The sequence below is a fragment of the Heptranchias perlo genome, chromosome 3, assembly GCF_035084215.1.
Source record: "Heptranchias perlo isolate sHepPer1 chromosome 3, sHepPer1.hap1, whole genome shotgun sequence".
NCBI classification, from domain to species: domain Eukaryota; kingdom Metazoa; phylum Chordata; class Chondrichthyes; order Hexanchiformes; family Hexanchidae; genus Heptranchias; species Heptranchias perlo.
The window spans coordinates 41744657-41761379 of NC_090327.1; the positions used below are offsets into that span (position 1 = coordinate 41744657).

The following is a 16723-nucleotide window of genomic DNA, read 5'->3' on the forward strand; positions in this document are numbered from 1 at the left end:
GCGCCCCCCCCTTGCAACTGTCGGCCTGTGGAACCTTCCCCGGATCCCGCGCGAGACGAGCGCCCCCCCCTTGCAACCGTCGGCCTGTGGATCCTTCCCCGGATCCCGCGCGAGACGAGCGCCCCCCCTTGCAACCGTCGGCCTGTGGAACCTTCCCCGGATCCCGCGCGAGACGAGCGCCCCCCCTTGCAACCGTCGGCCTGTGGAACCTTCCCCGGATCCCGCGCGAGACGAGCGCCCCCCTCTTGCAACCGTCGGCCTGTGGAACCTTCCCCTGATCACGCGCGAGACGAGCGCCCCTCTTGCTATCGCGCGCCGCATGTTCTCTGTCTCATCCTGTCAACACTTTTCCTTCTATGACTGTCGATTGCTTCCACCATTTGAGTCGCTCCATTTCTAAGTAATGAAGGTGGGAATTTTTTTTGTGTGTGGGGGGATTCCGAACGTCCGCATGGTTTAAATGAGGAGGTAGAGATAATGAGGGTCCAACAAATGCAGGTGCATCAAAATGGTCTGCAATACATTCATGTATCAAAGTAAGTGACATACATTCTGTTTACAAGGGACAGGGACAGCATCTTCAACACTTTCCCTGTGAAAAGAAGATATCAGCTGGATAGGGTGCAGAACCATCACCAGGTGGCAAGATTTCCTTGAGTCCAAGTTGTTTTGAACAGGTCACTACTCTAAGCCCCACATTTATAGACCTCTTCACATGTACCTGGACATAGGAACATAAGAAATAGGAACAGGAGGAGGCCATACAACCCCTCGAGCCTGCTCTGCCATTCAATAAGATGCCATGATGTGGAGATGCCGGTGATGGACTGGGGTGGACAAATGTAAGGAATCTTACAACACCAGGTTATAGTCCAACAAATTTATTTTAAAATCACAAGCTTTCGGAGATTATCCCCTTCGTCAGATGAATGAGTGAAAAGGTTCTCAAATCGCATATCTTATACTATGCTGGGACAGCATCACACCAATCAAAAGGTGTCGTTGTTATTCAAACAGGCCAGTCACGGAGAACAGCACGTCCCAGTACACTGGATATACATTGTGTCAATTACAAAGACAGGCAGAAAGAAACCCAAAATGGCAGAGAGAGAGAGAGAATATTAAAAAACATAATTTTTTCCCCCTTTTTGCTGGTGGGGTTACGTGTAGCGTGACATGAACCCAAGATCCTGGTTGAGGCCGTCCTCATGGTTGTGTGGTGTCCGTGGGCAACCTCACGATGCTCCACTTTTCCAGCTTCCACCCCAACCACGTCAAAGAGGCCATCCCCTATGGACAGGCCCTACGAATACACAGGATCTGCTCAGACGAGGAGGAACGCGATGGACACCTACAGACGCTGAAAGACGCCCTCGTAAGAACGGGATATGACGCTCGACTTGTCGATCGACAGTTCCGACGGGCCACAGCGAAGAATCGCATAGACCTCCTCAGAAGACAAACACGGGACGCAACCAACAGAGTACCCTTCGTCGTCCAGTACTTCCCTGGAGCGGAGAAACTACACCATGTTCTCCGCAGCCTTCAACATGTCATCGATGACGACGAACACCTCGCTAAGGCCATCCCCACGCCTCTACTACTCGCCTTTAAACAGCCACCCAACCTCAAACAGACCATCGTTCGCAGCAAGTTACCCAGTTTTCAGGAGAACAGCGTCCACGACACCACACAACCCTGCCATGGCAACCTCTGCAAGACATGCCAGATCATCGACACGGATACCACCATCACACGAGAGGACACCACCCACCAGGTACATGGTTCATACTCCTGTGACTCGGCCAACGTTGTCTACCTCATACGTTGCAGGAAAGGATGCCCTGGAGCATGGTACATTGGCGAGACCATGCAGACACTGCGACAACGGATGAACGGACACCACGCAACAATCGCCAGACAGGAGGGTTCCCTCCCAGTCGGGGAACACTTTAGCAGTCAAGGACATTCAGCCACCGATCTTCGGGTAAGCGTTCTCCAAGGCGGCCTTCGAGACACACGACAACGCAAAATCGTCGAGCAGAAGTTGATAGCCAAGTTCCGCACCCATGAGGACGGCCTCAACCGGGATCTTGGGTTCATGTCACGCTACACGTAACCCCACCAGCAAAAAGGGGGAAAAAAATTATGTTTTTTAATATTCTCTCTCTCTCTCTCTGCCATTTTGGGTTTCTTTCTGCCTGTCTGTGTAATTGACACAATGTATATCCAGTGTACTGGGACGTGCTGTTCTCCGTGACTGGCCTGTTTGAATAACAACGACACCTTTTGATTGGTGTGATGCTGTCCCAGCATAGTATAAGATATGCGATTTGAGAACCTTTTCACTCATTCATCTGACGAAGGGGATAATCTCCGAAAGCTTGTGATTTTAAAATAAATTTGTTGGACTATAACCTGGTGTTGTAAGATTCCTTACATTCAATAAGATCACAGCTGATCTTCCACCTCAACTCCACTTTCCTGCCCAATCTCCATATCCCTTGATTCCTTTAGAGTCTAAAAATCTATCAATCTCAGTCTTGAACATACACCATGACTGAGCATCCACAGCCCTCTGGAATAGAGAATTCCAAAGATTCATAACCCTCTGAGTGAAGAAATTCATCCTCAGCTCTGTCTTAAATGGCCGACCCCTCATCATGAGACTATGCCCCCTAGCTCTGGTCTCTCCAGCCAGCCTCTCAGCATCTACCCTGTCAAGCCCTCAGAATTTATACGTTTCAATGCGATCACCTCTCATTCTTCTAAACTCCAGAGAATGTAGGTTCATTCTGCTCAATCTCCCCTTATAGGACAACCCTCTCATCCCAGGAATCAATCTAGTGAACCTTTGTTGCATCGCCTCTATGGCAAGTATATCCTTACGGAGAGCAAAACTGTACATAGTACACCAGGTGTGGTCCCACCAAAGCTCTGTACAATTGAAGCAAGACTTCCTTACTCTTGTACTCCAACCCGTTGCAATAGAGGCCAACGTGCCTTTTGCCTTCCCAATTGGTTGCTGAACCTGCATCTTAACTTTCTGTGCTTCGTGTACAAAGACACCCAAATCTCCCTGAAATGTAATAGTTTCTCATTTAAAAAAATGCTGCTTTTCTATTCTTCCTACCAAGGTGAATGACCTCACATTTCTCCACATTATACTCCATCTGCCTCCTTCTTGCCCACTCACTCAACCTGTCTATATCCCTTTGCACTCCCTTTGCATCCTCCTCACAGCTTACTTTCCTACCTAGCTTTGTGTCGTCAGCAAACTTGGATACATTACACTTGGACCCTTCATCTAAGTCATTAATATAGATTGTAAATAGCTGAGGCCCAAGCACTGATCTTTGCAGCACCCCACTAGTTACAGCCTGCCAACCTGAAAATGACCCGTTTATTCCTACTCTCTGTTTTCTGTCCGTTAATCAATCCTCTATCCATGCTAATATATTACCCCCAACCCCATGAGCCGTTATCTTGTGTAGCAATTTTTTGTGTGTCACCTTATCAAATGCCTTTTGAAATTCCAAATATACTACAGCCAACGGTTCCCCTTTATCTACCCTGCTAGTTACATCCTCAAAGCACCTGGTAGATTTGTCACACGTGATTTCCCTTTCATAAAACCATGTTGACTCTGCCTAATCATATTATGATTGTCTAAGTGCCCCGTTACTACGTCCTTAATAACAGATTCCAATATTTTCCCGACTACTGATGTCAGGCTAACTGGCCTGTAGTTCCTTGTTTTCTCTCTCCCTCCTTTCTTGAATAGCAGTGTTATATTTGCTACCTTCTAGTCCAATGGGACCGTTCTAGAATCTAAGGAATTTTAGAAGATCACAACCAATGCATCCACTATCTCTGCGGACACCTCTTTTAGAACCCTAGGATGTAGGCTATCAGGTTCAGGAGATTTGTCGGCTTTTAGTCCCAATAATTTCTCCAGTACTTTTTCTTTACTAATATTAATTATTGTAAGTTACTCACTCTTGTTAGTCCCTTGGTTCCCCACAGACAGATACAAAATATTTGTTTAACGTCTCTGCCATTTCCTTATTCCCCATTATAATTTCTCCTGTCTCAGCCTCTAAGGGACCCACGTTTACTTTTGCTACTCTCTTCCTTTTTACATACTTGTAGAAGCTCTTACAATCTGTTTTATAGCTAGTTTATTCTCATATTGTATTTTCTCCCTCTTTATCAATTTTTTGGTCATCCTTTGCTGTTTTCTAGAACTGTCCCAATCCTCAGGCTCACTACTCTTCTTGGCAACATTATAAGCCTCTTTTAATCTAATACTATCCTTAACCACTTTAGTTATCCACGGATGGATCACATTTCCCATGGTGTTTTTATTCCTCAATGGAATGTATATTCGTTGAGAATAATGAAATATTTCTTTAAGTGTTCACCATTGCTTACCTACTGTCATATCTTTTAATCTAATTTCCCAATCAACCTTAGCCAACTCGCCCCTCATACCTATGTAATTGGCTTTGTTTAAGTTTAAGACTCTAGTTTCTGACTTAAGTACGTCACTCTCGAACTCAGTGTGAAATTCTATCATATTATGATCACTTTTTACCCCGTACTATAAGATTATTAATTAATCCTGTCTCATTACACAATACTAGATCTAAAATGGCCTGTTCCCTAGTTGGTTCCATGACATATTGTTCTAGGAAACTGTCTCGAATGTATTCCATGAACTCGTCCTCCAAGCTACTTTTGTCAATTTGATTTGCCCAGTCTATATGAAGAATAAAGTCCCCCACAATTATTGCATTAATGTTAGAGGAGACTTGACTTCGCCACCTATGCTTCACAATTCAGGCTTTTAGGGCAGTCACACATTTGTACCAGGATGACCTTTTCCTGACATCTGGAACAGGGACAACTCTCATTCCATACTACTAAAGGTTACCCCATGAATCTGTCATACTACTGGATCTTTCCACACCTAGAAAACACCTGTCACCTCAATCTGAAGCGCACACATGTATCAAGCAAGTGACAGATACTGTTTGCAAAGGACGACACTTACATTATTCTCCTTGTGAAAAGGAGACATTAGCTGGACAGGGTGCAGAACCCTCACCAGTGGCAAAGTGCCACAAGGATCAGTGCTTGGGCCTCAGCTGTTTACAATACATATCAATGACTGAGATGAGGGGACCAAGCGTAATGTATCCAAGTTTGCTGATGATACAAAGCTAGGTGGGAAAGTAAGCTGTGAGGAGGACGCAAAGAGACTGCAAAGGCATATAGACAGGTTAAGTGAGTGGGCGAGGGTGGCAGATGGAGTATAATGTGGGGAAATGTAAAATTATCTGCTTTGATAGGAAGAATAGGAAAAGCAGAATTTTTTTAAAAGGTGAGAGTCTAAGAAATTTTGGTAGTCGGAGGGATTTGGGTGTCCTTGTACATGAATCATAGAAAATTAACATGCAGATACAGCAAGCAATTAGGAAGGCAAATAATATGTTAGCTTTTATTGCAAGGAGGTTGGAGTATAAGAGTAAGGAGGTCTTGCTGCAATTATATAGGGCTCTGGTGAGACCATTGATATGTACAGTTTTGTGCAACAAAGGTTCACTAGATTAATTCCTGGAATGAGAAGGGTGTCCTCTGAGGAGAGACTGAGTAGAATGAGGCTATATTCTCTGGAGTTTAGAAGAATGAGAGGTGATCTCATTGAAACGTATAAAATTCTTAGAGAGCTTTACAGGGTAAATGCTGAGAGGCTGTTTCCCCTGGCTGGAGAGTCTAGAACTGGGGGTCATAGTCTCAAGGTAAGGGGCCGGCCATTTAGGACCGAGGTAAGGAAAAATTTCTTCACTCAGAGGGTTGTGAATCTTTGGAATTCTCTATCCCAGAGGGCTGTGAATGCTCTGTTGTTGAGTATATTCAAATGTAAGGAATCTTACAACACCAGGTTATAGTCCAACAAATTTATTTTAAAATCACAAGCTTTCGGAGATTATCCCCTTCATCATTCACCTGACGAAGGGGGTAATCTCCGAAAGCTTGTGATTTTAAAATAAATTTGTTGGACTATAACCTGGTGTTGTAAGATTCCTTACATTTGTCCACCCCAGTCCATCACCGGCATCTCCACATCATGCGTATATTCAAGACTGAGATCGATAGATTTTTGGACACTAAGGGAATCAAGTGATTATGGCGATAGGGCAGGAAAGTGGAGTTGAGGTAGAAGATCAGCAATGATCTTATTGAATGGCGGAGCAGGCTTCAGGGGCCATATGGCCTACTCCTGCTCCTATTTCTTATGTTCCCTTGAATACAAGGTGTAACAGCTAGCATCCGTGTGCATCATTTCAAACTGTAGCCTATGTAAGCAACAAGGGTTTGTACTCAATTAATGTTCCTGTGGTGTCCGACAACAAAAATGTCATTATGCATGTCATTATACAGGACGCAGCCATGACACCTTCATTATGCGGCAGTCCATGATGTCCACATTTTTGGAAGGTGAAGAAATGCTGAGAGGATGAATTTTAGGAGTCTGGGCCTGACCTCTGCATCCATGGCTGTTGACCCTACTACAAAAATCCCTAACAGCAGAAGAGAACCTGAGGTGGAACTCTGAGATTCTGTTTGCTGTTCCACGTCTGCCATCTCCATCAGCCAGAAATTGTGTCATCCAGATTGGGCGCAATGACAGAGTGCATGCAAAAGAGCAACAGTTGTGTGCAATATTTAGGTGTATCTATTCTACTGTTTTTATAAGCAATTATTGCCATCCATTAATCTGTTACGTTTAAAAACGCTTCACTTTTTAGAGTTAGGTCTCTTATGTAGCTGTTAATAAGTGAACTAGAAAGAACTAAAGTCAATATACAAATCCAGAAATCACAGTACATCAATGGTCATAATACAGGAATATTCAATTTGAATAAAATTGTAGCTTGGTAGCCATAACCTAAAATAAAAATTTCTTGTTCATTCTACATCAACAAAGGTATGATGATTGATTTGTTGCATGACATGTGACCAGCATACAACACTGAAAAGAAATTGACAATGACATTTCATTGATGTTCAAGAATAATAAGAAATAGGAACAATTTATTGTGTAGAAAAAAGGCTTACATTTATATTTACAAGCCAGTCGAACCACATTTTTCTGAAAAACTGTTACTGTGTAACTGTCACATAGATTATTAATTAACACATATAAAGTGGTACAAAGAATGGCACCAATTTTTGTGATGGTCAATCTGGATTGCTTAGATATGGTGCAACCATTGGCATTCCTTGGCTAGCTTCTTTTCCAACTCACATTTTTCTGTGTTGAATACATAAAAGTCATCAACTGCTGTTTATTGTTGGCATACTAAATAGTTCTTTGAAAGGCATAGGCTGACAGTAACTCACATTGTACTATTATCATGGAAGGGAGGGAGTACAATCTACTACTGTTAATTCAAAGTTTTTTTTTGCTTACAAAAATGAATTACCTAGTAATGCAAATTAAGCAATTTTAATAAAACAGCACAGGAGATTTTTTTAAAACATGATTTTAATTCGAATTAAAAGATAATTCAAATTAAGCAACTTTGAATTGAGAAGAGTAGACTGTACACATGCCTTCTCTCCTGCGCTAGATTTCGGAACATCAGAAAATATTTTTCTAAAAATGAGGAAAGCTTATATTTTCATGTTTAAGTTTGCAGTTTTTAAAAAAAAATGCACTTTCCTTTCGCTTATTGTGAAATTCTGTGTGCCCTATTTAAATGTAACTTAGATATGTTTTTTCAAGACCTTTCAAAAAACATGTTGTAGAAGTGAAACTCATGTTTGCATCACGTACATCTTTTGGAAATTTGCAAGCATTTTTAAAATATTGTACAAATCTAAAATTTTCACATTCATCTCTGTAGAACTTTTCCATTATAATTTTATGTAACAACATGGCTGGATTCACAAACGCAATAACAACAGACAAGTAAGTTTTGCTCAGCAGGCTGTGGAAATGACACCTTGCTGCCCTTAAAAATTGTCAAAAATAAAATGGCTGGTTTATTTAGACAGGACACTGCAGCACTCTGGCATGTGCAATGTTAGAAACTTTTTCTATATTTGAGTATAAAAAATAGGTATACATCAAAAATGCCTTGTGGCACCTGTTGAAAGGACCATGCTTTTTGTTGATACTCTGCTTCCTTCAGTCAAGAATTTATAGGTTGCTTGTGGCCTGGATTGACTGTTTTCCAATATTCATTGCTACATTGTTTGTTACACCCATTTTATTTCCACTTTTGATGCTTATATTATTATTTTAACGGTCATCTGTTTTATTTTAAACTAGTCCATCTCCTGTGGCATTGCATACAGGGAGTCAAGACCAAGTGCAGTATTCAGGCCAAGCAGGGTTAGAGGCCGGGGGTCAACTGGACCTAAGCAGGAGAAGGGGAAGGGAAAGGTGAGAGGAGGGAGGGATGGAGGCGAGGTAAAGGACGGGAGAAGGAGAGAGAGGGGGGAAGGGGAGAGGAGAGGGAAAGGGAGCTGGGTGAAAGTAGCAGAAGTTCCTACGATGTATTGTTTGCAAAGTGGCCACAACAAAAATGGCCAATACAGTAGCCGAGAGGCCAAAACTATCAGGGTTATATACAGGAAGGCAGAAATTTTAAAGAAAACATATCGGGAATAGACTTAAAAGCACCTAGTGGACATTTTAACAGGGTTTGGGCTTTCCATTACAGGGTGGTGGTTTGTTAGCTGCTACTTTGCAGGAATGTTCTGCTAAGCTTTTTCGGGTAGGAACGGGGAGACTGTCTTGTTATTTGGGCTGCATGACATAAACTGCTGGAAGATGTTGTTGCAGAGTCACCAGCTGGTCACTGTCTGGAAGTGCAGGACGTTTCATTAAAATTGATTTACAAATATCAAACCCTACTTTTCCATCTAATGTCATTGTAACAGATTTAAAATGAAAATCAGCCATTTACAGAACCATCTACAGGGGCACCTGGTACTAAAGAAATAAATTTCCACTTTCACAATGGATTATACCGTAGATGAAACTGGAAATAGGAATATTTAATGTATTTGAAACAGGATGTTACAACCCACTCTGCAATTAAAAAAAAATAATTCTCAGGTTGTGGGCATCATTAGCAAGGCAGACATTTATTGCCCTGAGAAGGTGGTGGGCCTTCTTCTTGAAATTCTTCATAGCAGTTTGATACAACTGCATGGATTGCTAGGCTGCTTCAGAGAGTAGTTAAGAATTAACCACTTTGGTGTGGGTCTGGAGTCATATATGCCAGACTGAGTAAGCATGGCAGCTTTCCTTCACTAAAGGACATTAGTGAACCAGTTGGTTCAATCTGACAACATTATGGTGATTTTTACTAATACCATTTTTTTGTAAAATGAATTCAAATTCTCAAACTACCATGATGGGATTTGAACTCACAGTCTCATAACCATTACACTATCATACCAATACAATAGAATAGATATCTGTTTAAAATGATTACTTATTCTCATCTCTCCTGAGGGTATTGTTTTTATAATTATCTTTTTCAATGTAGCATCTCTGACACGTTGCCACAGAGCGATTGGAAGCAGCTATGCATTTGTGATTCCCTACATAATACCTCAGCTCAGCACTGTCAGAGGGAGGTAACAGGTAAGCCTGGAACATCCCTATAGAATGGGAGAGGCAAATTGGAAAGTGTTTCTCCTAATGAATGCCTCAGGAGTAATACTGACAGAGGCCTGGGAGAAGGAAGCCTGTCTACTGCCGCTGGTATATGGTGTGCAAAAATGTTGAGAGGGGAAGGGGGACAAAATGGAAATAAATTCCATTGAAAAAAAGTTTTGAATATGATCAAGCTAATATACTGTCAAATCAAGCAAAGTTAACAAAATATTAGTTCCAGTTAACTTTCAGCACTAACTTCTGCTTAACCTACTGTTCCTTTAAATATAAAAAAGCTACTCTTGTTACCTTGGTGACTGCATTTCACTTGCCCAATTGTTGTCTTCAAAAAAGGAATCACAGGCATCCACTTTTACGTCCCCAGAATTATTCCTTCAGTGCCATGGTGCAATTAAGCTTATCATGATAAGGCTTGGCATTCCTTCTAGTAAATCTCAGTAATAGTAGAGTCTAATAGTCAGGCTGGATTTGCCTGTCAGAGCACCGTGCATTGCCCATCAGTTGTAACAAGACAATTATAATGCAATAAAATTCAATACAGAAGACATACATGCACAAAATAAATACATCTCAAAGAAATATTTAAAGTACTATAGTACAAAAATAATTTAACATTTCAAAGAGTGCATTACTGATTGGCACTCATACTGATTTTCTGAGGAACAACAGTCTTAAATGCATAACAGCATAATTTGATGGTAGTGAATTACGGTAAGTATTTGATTACAAGGCATGGTTAACACTAAAAATGACATTCACATTCCACATAACATACCTACTACTGTAGTGATATAGAGCAGAGCACCAACTAGGATGATTGCTTTAATCTTCATCAGGAAGATAGGCATAATTTAAAGGTCACAACGAGTGGCATCAGGACATCCAACACTGGAAGAACCAGTTTGCATTCTACAACTTTCTTTTAAAAGGAGTAGAATACATGTTAGAATCACTTGGAAGATCAGTTGCCTTGTGATCATTCTTCAATGATAATACAGGATTGAGCATGATCTCTGGCTACTTTCTCTCATAACTTTTACTCTAACATAGCCAAAATGATAAAATCAATGGTCATTGTATACCTTCTTGTTTTATTAATATTGTCTGGAAGCCACTGTGAATGCTCTCTCGTAAAGCTGCAGTGAGACTATCCGGAAACAAAATAATCCTTCACTGCCAGCATGACTGGCTGAAAGCATTAAAGTACAATGAATACTGTTATATATAATTCAGAAGAGGCACAACTTGCAGTTTATCTTGCTCTTATATACAGACCTGTAATTATTTGGAATTAGACCTCAATCCTTTTGATTATTTAAACAAAAATCTGGAAAGGAGACCACTAAATAATCTTGCCAGTGATTTGTCGATTAGGATTTTCACAATGTCCCAGCGATTGTATACAACATTTCTATTATTACACACCATTGTCCTGTTTCTGGCCACAACATTCTTTCAGTTTGTCAAACTTAGAGCCCCAGTCTCTGAGATAATCATAATTCAAGTCCTCATCTACGTTGGACGTTTCCACAGAGCTGAGGCTTCCTGCCAGTGACCCTAGCCCTTCAAAGCAGTAAACATGCACTGTGTCCTCAGGAACTGCTCTCAGGTCATTGTCTGCATCCCAAATAATCCGGGACACATAGTTTTTGAAGTCCGGGGTATTGGATTGAATAGTTTCAGAAAAGATCACATTTGGGTGAGTTTTCAGGTTGACCTGCATCTCTTCTTGTGAATCAGGTGAGGCCTTTACCAGAGGAGCAGTCGTTGTTGATGAGGACTGAGACAGACTCGCTCGAAGAGGTTTCTTCAGTTCACTGATGTCATAACCATTCTATAAAGCAGAAAAAAGATCTATTCAGTCCATTGTTTTTGTGGTGCTGATACTGTCAAAGTACAGAAACTGTGTTTTCAGCAGTGAAAATATCAGTCTGGCTTTGTCACAAAATGTATGTCACAAAATACCCAATTAAATCCTATTACACACACATGAAAAATAAAGAATTGGGATTGGAATCTTGACTCATTTTTCTTGTGAAAAGACAGATATGACTCAATTGTAATGATTCCTCGTATGAGTGTATATTAAACTTTCATAGGATCATTCCTGTTAATATCACAATTCACTTTCTATTACAAAAAGCCAATAAAATATAATTCGATATACCTCTCAAGTTGTAAAATGTTGAAAGTGTGGTGATTGGGTTGAGAAAATAGTTTTTTGTAGAATCAGCAAATCACACTGATTTTGCTGGTTTGGGAGTCTTGTGCACTACTGCTATTTTTTTCCGGTCACTGCTGTTTAATGTCACAACTTCCTAATTAAAACAAGTTCAACATTTCTTTCACTTAAGTCAGTTTCTACTGGTATTACTGGTGTATAGAGAGTTTCACTAGCAATTACTTAATTGATATCAGCATTTATAACGTGATATCTTCAGCGGAACAGTCAGCGTATGACGGAGACAAAAGCCTAAATTTTCTGATTGGACTAATTTTAATACCAGTGTAACGGAGAATGCTGGTGCTTAACTAACACCGGCTGGAAAACCTAAGCCAAAGAGAAATGCTGGAGCTGCAATAAATGTTTTGGTCCAATTTTTGGAATTGTTGGCTAGAGCACACAATGATTGATTGTGTGATTTATCTTTTTGTTAAAAAATTCAGTCTTGAATATGACCGTAACACTTTATAAGTTCAGTGTGGAGACAAGTGATGCTTGCAGTGCAAAGGCAATGCAAATATTTTGCTTTTGTGCCAGGGAGCACATCTACCATCTCCACTCTCAGAGGTAGCAACTGTTTTTATTGCATTTAAATACAATGACAACTCAGAAGCAGACTTTTGCACAACATTGGTTGGATTGCTAATCACACTATGATAGAAGGACTGAACCCAAACATTGCTCCAAAATATGTATGAAACCTTTCTGTTTCAGATGGTTTTTTTTTGGAGAGTATGGGGATAAGTTTATGAGTCTGCACTATCAGCGGGGTGCCTTGCTTGATGGCAATGAAAGTTGGAAATTCAGGCACACACTCCCCACAATTTTCCCAGCATTGGTTTAATGGTCAGAAAATTACAGGCAGAGCATGCCCAAATTTCTGATTTGCAATGCTGGTCGATGAGGATCCACATTAGCAACAAAATTATCCCTTATGAACCTTCTTTTCTTCCAGTTTTCTTTTGTCTTTTTCCTAGTCCGTGAGCTCTGGAATTCCCTCCCTAAACCTCTCCACTTCTCTCTCCTCCTTTAAGACGCTTCTTAAAACCTACCTCTTTGACCAGGCTTTTAGTCATCTGTCCTAATATATGCTTACGTGGCTTGGTGTCAAATATTGTTTAATAATGCTCCTGTGAAGCACCTTGGGACGTTTTGCCATGTTAAAGGCGCTATATAAATGCATGTTGTTGTAGTCTCACAAGCCACACAGGCTGATAGGAAAGGCAATTGTCAGTACTGCTAATGAGTTGTTTACCAGGAGGCCAATGTGAGCACAACAGTCATGACACTCTTCATGCGAGATACTTGGATGCTGCTTGGTCCTTCCTCACAGTAATCCAGCTGTGATTGGAAACCAAAGGCATGAGAGACGCAGAGTGTGACCACTCTGTGGTGCTGCACATTGTTAATCCAACCTGCTGCATAACATTATAGTATCAAAACAAATAAATTTGCTCCCTGTTTCTTTAGTTTTCCCTTATTCTCCACATGTATATACACATACAAACACATACACAGGCAAATGCTCTCACAGACAGCTACATTTTCTTCCCCCTTTTAGAAGCTCTTCACCTTCATGCAGCATCCTGTAGATACTGAGGACTAGATTCTCCTCCTGGGTGGTTTTGCTGCCAGAGGTGGGTATGGCAGGAATAACACCCATCGCCCCGACCCCGACCCATTTTCCTGGAAGGCGGCCTTCTTAAAGGTACAGCACTGGCCCATGTTGTTACCTCTGCCCGACAGAGAGTGCCCTCCACTGAACAGAAGGAAAATGAAGTGGTGCTTCAGCAGGACAACCGTTGCAGCAACAGAAGAGGCAAGAGCTAATGTTAAAAGGGGCATAAGCCCCCTGAAATCTCGGCAAATATCTCGGAATGAACCGTAACAGACACTGCAGACAGAATGAGGGCATAAGAGAGGGAGAGGTAGCTTTTGATCTTCCACCCTCACTCAGGGCCTTTAGTGTTCTTCTTGCTAGTTCCACAATCAGTACTGCCACTCCCCCCCGCCAACCCCGGTCTTACCTGGGGTTGGAGGTACCGCAGTGAGAAGGCAGCGAAATTGGCCTATTCCCCTAGCCCTGCCCCAGTTATCATTTAAATGCAGTGGGTCAGTCAAAGGTAGGGTTACCAACCCTCCAGGATTGCTCTGCAGTCTCCAGGAATTATAGACTAATCTCCAGGATACTGCAGCGAGCAACCCAGGAGAAAAATCAAATTGTTCTTTAAAAAAATTTCTTTGAACACTTTTGTTTATTAGTTATAAAAATATCGGGCATAGGAAAAAAGGCTATTGACTGACAGTGAAGTATCATCCAATCAGGTAACAAAGAGTCTGTTCACTTTCCAATTAGCGTAGAAAGGTGGTGCACCGTGAGGATGGACATGTCGGGCGACCAATGGTGGGAGTGGAGCGGATGGAGGTAGGAGGTCATGTGATGAAACCTCCAGGAATATGTCCAACCAGGGTTGGCAACCCTAGTCAAGGGACGAACAACCAAGACCTCTGGTAGTAATAGGGAAGAATGAAAATGATTAAGTGTGTTTAGGGGCGGGGATCCAGTGGTAGACCTCCCTGCCCCATCTCCTTTGCTCCCTCATTGCTAATAGCATCTGACCTCGAGTGGTAGAGTGAAGGAAAATCCAGCCCTGAGTGTGTTACAAAATGGTCCCTTGACATAAAGTGCACCAGTGGAGGAAAACATAACTTGGCATCCTGTTATCCAACAGCACAGGTAAGAGCAGCACATCAGGCAGCCCTAGGACTTCAAATCATGATTAGAGAGTCAAAAAGTGAACAGGTGCTCCTACAAGGTAAAATCGTACTGTGTTTTTAAAGGTTAAATTTATATTTTTTAGGTGAATTTTGTGAGCATCAAAGTGAAGCCTATCAGTACTGGGCAATGGGATATGGTCCATTCTCAGCATCTAGTTTCAGCATCAAGCACTCCCAGAAGGCAGAGCAAGGGGGAAACGCACAGCAAAGTTCCCATTTTTCTGACTAACAATGTACCTTAACCCTAACTTCAGAAAAGCACCCCGACTCCACCAATGTGAAACTTTTACACTTCCCTTATGGTCTTTCTATACTTGTGGTTTTTGAGCGAGATTGCCAATTAATGAGTAGTTTTGTATTATGGCCTATTCCCAATAGCAACTGGATTGAGACTGTCCACATTCTGTTTATATAAGATGTTTACATCCACCTCACAGAGGAGACTTTCATTCCATCAGCCTGGGCTGGAATACCAATCAGATCCTGGGGTGAAAGTACAGTGTTCCAACACACAGTGCAACCAGCCTCTCCAGCAGTATTTTGCAAAGCAGAGGAAAAGATTTGACTCGTCAAATAAAAGCAACACATACGTTTAATTCTATAGTTTGCAGAAGGAAGCTGAAACAACCTTGCTTACCTGGTCTTCTTCTCCACCTCCTTCTTCATCGTAATTTAAGATGTTTTCCCGTACATCCTCCCAGCTCTCATGCTCGACAGGTATGTGGTAAACTCCTCCTTTTTGGAACTTGGTTTTTCCATACAAACCCCATACACTGAAGCCAATCACCAGAACTGAAACATCAAAGGTACAACAGGGTGTCGGTCACTAGCAGAAACCTGGAGTCTAAAATCATAAAATTAGCTCTATGGCTGTAAATGACATTCCGCAGGAAAAGGACACAGCAGCCTAGATTACCCAATCGCCATTATTTTAACACCGGCATTAACCCCTTTAAAATAACTGGGTTAATGGTGGTGCTAATTTAATGCCAATTGTAAAATCTAGGCTGGGGTCTATTAAGCAGTGCCAGTGCAAACTAATTCCTCAATAGACAGAGACAGGTGCAAATGTTCTATAGTAAAACAAGGAGATACTGGACCCCCGTTCAGACGGAATTCCTCATCGGCGACAGGCCCCGAAACCTCCCTCGGAGGGCTGTGCCTCACAACTTGAGCCGTCTCTCGGAAATTCCCTCTGTGTCATTTCACTCTGGATGGAGGGATTTCCTGTACGGGCTGCTTCTGCACACTCTCCACTTCCTCGCCCTCATCTCTCGCCCGGACATGCCCTGGCGTACCATCCTGCCGTCCAGTGGAGGGCTCTCTACTCGGGGATCCTCACGTGTGCCATTGGGGATCTGGGGTGGAGAGTGTTGCATGGAGCAGTCGCGACCTGCAATTTCTGTGGCCTGGATGAGTCCGTGTTTCATTTATTCACAGGGTGTGGGAGGCTGCAGGCCCTGTTTGACTATTTAAGTGGGCTGCTCCTCAAGTTCTGGCTGCACTTCAGTCCCACGCTCCTGATCTTTGGTCGCCCGGTGAGGCGGGGGGAGGGGGCGGGGCAGGCAGGTCGGTGGACATCCTCGTGGGCCTGCTCCTGGGCCTGTCCAAGGTGGCTATCCACAGGTCCAGGTTAGACGTGGCCCGTGGGGGCGGTCGCTCCAACTGTCTGCCTCTCTTCCGCGGAATTCTCCGTGCCCGGGTGGCCCTGGAGAGGGAACACGCGGTGTCTGCCGGTACCCTTGAGGCTTTTCGCGACCGGTGGGCACCGCAGGGACTGGAGTGCATCCTGGACCGAGATAATAAAATTATAATTTGAACACTTATTTTGGGTTTATTGGTTTTCTGCACATGAACACACCCTAACCTCCACTTCTTAAAAAAAAAGAAAAAAAGGAGATACTGGGGCAGCTACCTAGTCAGTTTTCAATTGGATACTTCGAATTTGGGGGTGGTCACCTGACAATTTTTGTAACTGAAAACCAGACAGTAAAAGCAAAAACACATTTACAAGTGCA

General features: G+C 42.4%; 1 protein-coding gene across 1 annotated transcript in view; it reads right to left on the reverse strand.

Annotated features, from left to right (window-relative positions):
- Positions 1 to 10440: 10440 nt before the first annotated feature.
- si:dkey-22o22.2 (neural-cadherin) overlaps positions 10441 to 16723 on the reverse strand; it is a 222235-nt gene continuing 215952 nt past the window's right edge. Inside the window, exons 32-33 of the mRNA XM_067977013.1 lie at positions 15334 to 15497; positions 10441 to 11537 (exon numbers count right to left, since the gene is read on the reverse strand). Coding sequence (XP_067833114.1) covers positions 11121 to 11537; positions 15334 to 15497 — 581 coding nt within the window. The 3' untranslated portion in view covers positions 10441 to 11120. The remainder of the gene's footprint in view (positions 11538 to 15333; positions 15498 to 16723) is intronic.